Below are 4,888 nucleotides of genomic sequence, written 5' to 3' on the forward strand. Positions count from 1 at the left end.
TTCAAGAATCTGGGGCTGACGGACTCTCTCCATTTTGTAAGCTCGGCATACGCTTTTAAAGCACCGAGTTAAATCCCCTCAATTTAATCAGGCCAGATTCCCAAGAAATCAGACCGCAAGACCACCCGTTGTCGTCCGAAAGGAAAGGGAATCTTATCGTATGTCCGCTATCCAGAACCTCCAAACTTTTGGTGAGATTTTGTATTTATAAAACATATTCGTTTTCTGTTTGTGTGTGTGCGCACGTGTGTTGTCTTAAGTGCATATTAATTAAAACGTATTTTTGTTAGGTTATTGCGATGTTGATTTTTGCCGTCGACACTAGCAGTTAGGCCTCAGTCTTTATTCGTGTTTTGCTAGCTGTTAATCTCCAGTATTTGCTTAACTGAATAAGTAATACACGTTAAAAGTACCCTGTGACGTTATTTCGGTCGTCGTCGAGTTTGTGAGTCCTTTTCGATTTAACTTGAATTTCATGTTGTTTTTCGCTTCTTGTCGACGATCATCAAAACCATTTTGATCTCCAGCTTGTTTTTCTGGACTTGAAACAAAATGGAAGCCGCGGCTCGATGACGATTTATTTTTAGACTGCACGCAATCGTCGAGAAACATCCCGAGTTCTCCTATCTTACTCTGAAATCGATCCAAAAGCGCACATTTAATAAAGATCACTTTTTAAATCAAACCTGTTGAGATTGTGCTCTAGTGCGAAGCAAAGGAATGAGATTCATTTCGAAATATCTGACGCAGGGGCGTAGAATCAAGGGGGATGGAGGGGGGACCCCCCTAGTTATTTATTCAACGATCAATGGAAACCTGGGTAAATGCTTCACGCTGCAACCCCCCAATGATCAAGCCAAATCTATGCTCTTGATCTAACGTATCCGGTAAACAAACGGTTAATGAACAACAAGGTCTGACGTGATCCTCACGTGATTTGCTTTGTCCCAACATGTTTGTCAAAGTGCATGTAGATGCGCACATTTTAAACGTAATACCTGGGGTTACAATTTAATGTTGATGCTCTGTGGTCAAAAATACTTCCAGCAATGCAAAACTAATGTTTGCATTTTCTCGTTTTCAAAGACCCCTTTGCTGATGCAACTAAGGGTGATGATCGGCTCCCTGCTGGGACTGAGGACTACATCCATATAAGAATCCAACAAAGGAACGGGCGAAAGACTCTGACCACGGTTCAGGGCATAGCCGATGACTATGATAAAAAGAAGCTAGTCAAGGCCTTCAAGAAGGTAGTCCTCATTTGAGTCACTCATCTTGTAGTGGTTTCAAGATATAGTCTTGCTAAATGGCTTTGGTGGAGTGTTTTTAACACTTCTTATTTGCATCTACAGAAATTTGCCTGCAATGGCACTGTGATTGAGCACCCCGAGTATGGTGAAGTAATTCAGCTGCAAGGTGATCAACGCAAGAACATTTGCCAGTTTCTGACTGATGTAAGTTTTGTTTTATGAATTTCTATTTTGCTCACCCTTTGGCCTTCTCTGGTTGAACCAACCCATTTTCTCCATTTCAGATTGAACTGGCCAAAGAAGAGCAGCTCAAAGTCCACGGGTTCTAGAAGCTGGTTGGAAGTGACCCGACCCCTCCCCCTACACTTAACCCAACCTACCCTATTACTGTGCCCCCCTCACCCCTTAATTCCCCTCCCCCCAAGCAGCCCCCTGTTCAAGGGGGAAAAGATGAAAATGATTACCTCTCAGTTGAGACTTTTAGTATGGCACCCTTATCAAAATGACCAGTCCTGTTCAAGCATAAACAGACGACTAGGAAAATTATGCGGGATGAATGATTGTTCCATGTCCCATCCTTTAGTCCATTTTAGTTAATCTTGTGCTGCACTCAAGCGCAATTCCATGTCTTTATTTTTTCCTCTTTGTTTTGTACAAGGTGTTTCAATAAAACCTTCAGATGCCACGTTTTGCACAATCTTTTAAGTTGATGGGCGGGGAGTGGATGAGGCATTTAAAGGTTTTCTTGGTTCATGTTAAAATACCACCATAAAGAAACCTGCATTTTAGTCATGATGTGGGCCAGCCTGTTTCAGGGTTGCATTTGTGTGCTGTATGTGCACCAAGCACGGCAACCCCATCTTGTCGCTAACATGCATCTCTAACTGCCTTTTTACCCTTATTTTTAACAATATGCATAATATAAATTTTTCTAATCTTGTAATATTTTGTTTTTGGTCTGGAATAAACAATATCCCATACTTAACTGTTCCACTGTTTTTAAAAACAAGATTGAGCTTTGTTAGTAAAAGGACTTTGCAATGGGTTTACAGTTTTAAGTGCAGCCCTATTTATATCTGTACCTTTCTAAATGCTGAGTAATGGGAACGTCAGTTCAATTTATATGGCAATGAAGTAGGCATTACTTGGGAAGATTACGGTGCTCTGGTTTTTTGTTGTCTAGACCATATAATGGACTTATTTTGTAGCAATATGGGTGGTTTATTGCTATAATATGTGAAGTATGAAGGTATTCTAACCAACTAGAGCTATCCGTTTGAAAATTTGACATTTAAGAGTTGTTGTTTGTGCCCTGGAATTGGTTTTCAGGTGCATTCGGTTTAAACAAAACATTTTAGGACATGATTTTTCAAACCATATAAATAAAATCTTGTGCATTTCTGTCAATTGCATTAAAGTTCCCTTTCAAAAAATAATGGCGGCTGTATGCCAATGTAGTTCTGAATAATAAAAGCACGATAAAATGGTCTGCCAGAAGACTAATATTATTCTTCAGTCACAATAGATTTTAATATCACTGATTTTCTAGCTCTGTGTTTTCAGAAGTGATATTTATATTGGCTATGGGTTCAACACTTGCCTCTGAAACTGCAAAAACATATTTGACCACTTGAGGTCACCACAGTATCTAAAATAAAAAGACCTGAAATAGAATGTCCAAAAATGACCAACTTTTAGATAAAAACGAAAACGAGTACTGTACAACATTTTTGTATTTTCTGCTCCCATATTTTATATAACGGGGCATTTTGTCACTTTCTTGTCATGTCAGAGTCACCACCGAGTGGTGGTGTAGTGGGCTAAAGCACATAACTGTTAATCAGAAGGTCACTGGTTCAATCCCCACGGCCACCACCATTGTGTCCTTGAGCAAGGCACTTAACTCCAGGTTGCTCCGTGGGGATTGTCCCTGTAACAAGTGCACTGTAAGTCGCTTTGGATAAAAGCATCTGCCAAATGCGTAATTGTAAACGTTTGCCTCTTGAGACTTGATTTATGCTCAGACTGCTGGCTTTTCTCGATTTGCACGAGAGTAGTAAATGAAGTTGAAATTGCATAATAGGATGATAAACAATGATATATTATTTCCACATATATCAATCCCAATTTAGAAATATATATTACTGCATCAAATGTCAAGCTGAGTTTGTGGCAGAGGAGCCTTATGAATGGGTAGAAAATGAATAGGTGGGGTGGGGGGAGGTCTTTAAGGTGGGTAAATGGTTGTTTCTTTGTCGGACTTGGGTAGGGTGGCCCCATTGATTGTTAAGCCATCCAACTGGAACTGGGGGGAGGAGGTTGGGGGCACAATAAAAATATTGGGGGAGGTTGGGGGCACAATAAAAATATTGGGGGAGGTTGGGGACACAATAAAAATATTGGGGGACAATGCCCCACCCCTACTTAGACCCAGCCTTGTTTGCAAACCATATCCCCAAATGCATGGTCTTTTAAACATATAAGCTACATACCTGTGCATATTATCATATGTTCGGACATGCCTGTGTGTTCAGCCATGAAGTATATGTAAAATAATTGCTGGTGGCATGCAGGTCCTACAATGATCAAAGGCTAACATTTATAGCAATATGCATAGGAATGACTAATAGACCATTCCTCAGAAAATCTCAGTCACTTAGCCTTGACAGTGGTATTTAAATACCACATGTCTTTCTTGGCAGATTCAAGTGTAGTATTCAGACTAATGACTACTGTAAATTGTGAAGTCCCTCTTGAAATCTAACCACCGATTATTCTTTGCTTACACTTACAGTACAAATAAAAAGTAGGCCTACTGTGGTGGTACCATGGCATAGTGGATTTAGATGGAATACCATAGTACTGAATGCTTCGCATATTTACATGGTAGTCCCATTGTAAAACAGTTAAAGGATGGGCAAGGAGGAGGGGAGAACCGGCTTGTCAACATAAATTATATTTTAATGAGAAACTTAAACCAAAAGCACAAACATAAACACACATGACGGACATGCCCGTAATTCTCTCTCTCTCGATCCATCGTCACCGGCCGCCTTTATCCCTCGCGCGCCTCTATCAGGCCGATTGGGGACCGGGCACGCGATATTCCGACCCGGCCCCGCCCCCCTCCGCTCCACACCCATGTACTTCAAAGAATACCAATTTACTACCATGGCACATGTCCAAATAAATAGTATTGCCATGATTTATTTAGTTAATGTTTAGTTTTTAAGAAACCTGAAGTATGTACGTATAATGTTTGCGCCACTAGCATCATCAAAATGAATTGCAAAGATAAGCTTTGTTTTTAAAACAGCTTTCTGAATACACACCCATCTGCCATTGGTCAAACAAAGAGATAGTTTGTTTTGAGTGACACACTTAGACCCGGTACTGAGTAATTTTCATAGCGCCACAGAAACACAGTGCTTACAGTTTTCGAGAAAATTAATCTGAATGGCTTACTTATAATTATCTCTGCATATTAAGATGGGATAGGAAAAAAAGTATGTTAACAGAAACAGTTACATACTTTACCTTGCTGGACTTGTAATCTGGCATACCGACGCACTTTGGGGCCGATCAGGGGTGAACTGGCCATCGGGAGAACCATGGAGGCTGGTGGGTCGGCTGCGAAA

At 40.6% G+C, this 4,888-nt stretch overlaps 1 protein-coding gene across 1 annotated transcript; it reads left to right on the top strand.

Annotated features, from left to right (window-relative positions):
- On the top strand, positions 1–2,230 carry LOC127619775 (eukaryotic translation initiation factor 1b-like). The gene is made up of 4 exons (XM_052092759.1): positions 1–191; positions 1,087–1,250; positions 1,353–1,454; positions 1,535–2,230. The coding sequence occupies exons 1-4, from the start codon at positions 161–163 to the stop codon at positions 1,577–1,579; spliced, it is 342 nt and encodes a 113-aa protein (XP_051948719.1). The 5' UTR covers positions 1–160; the 3' UTR covers positions 1,580–2,230.
- The last annotated feature ends 2,658 nt before the right edge of the window (positions 2,231–4,888 follow it).

Source organism: Xyrauchen texanus, chromosome 26, assembly GCF_025860055.1.
Source record: "Xyrauchen texanus isolate HMW12.3.18 chromosome 26, RBS_HiC_50CHRs, whole genome shotgun sequence".
Classification (NCBI taxonomy): domain Eukaryota; kingdom Metazoa; phylum Chordata; class Actinopteri; order Cypriniformes; family Catostomidae; genus Xyrauchen; species Xyrauchen texanus.

Excerpts from the sequence above, each read along its gene's own strand:
- LOC127619775 (XM_052092759.1), top strand. The coding sequence starts at position 161 with ATGTCCGCTATCCAGAACCTCCAAACTTTTG. Across the intron at positions 1,251-1,352 it reads TAGTCAAGGCCTTCAAGAAG|AAATTTGCCTGCAATGGCAC; the intron begins GTAGTCCTCATT and ends TTGCATCTACAG. Across the intron at positions 1,455-1,534 it reads TTTGCCAGTTTCTGACTGAT|ATTGAACTGGCCAAAGAAGA; the intron begins GTAAGTTTTGTT and ends TCTCCATTTCAG.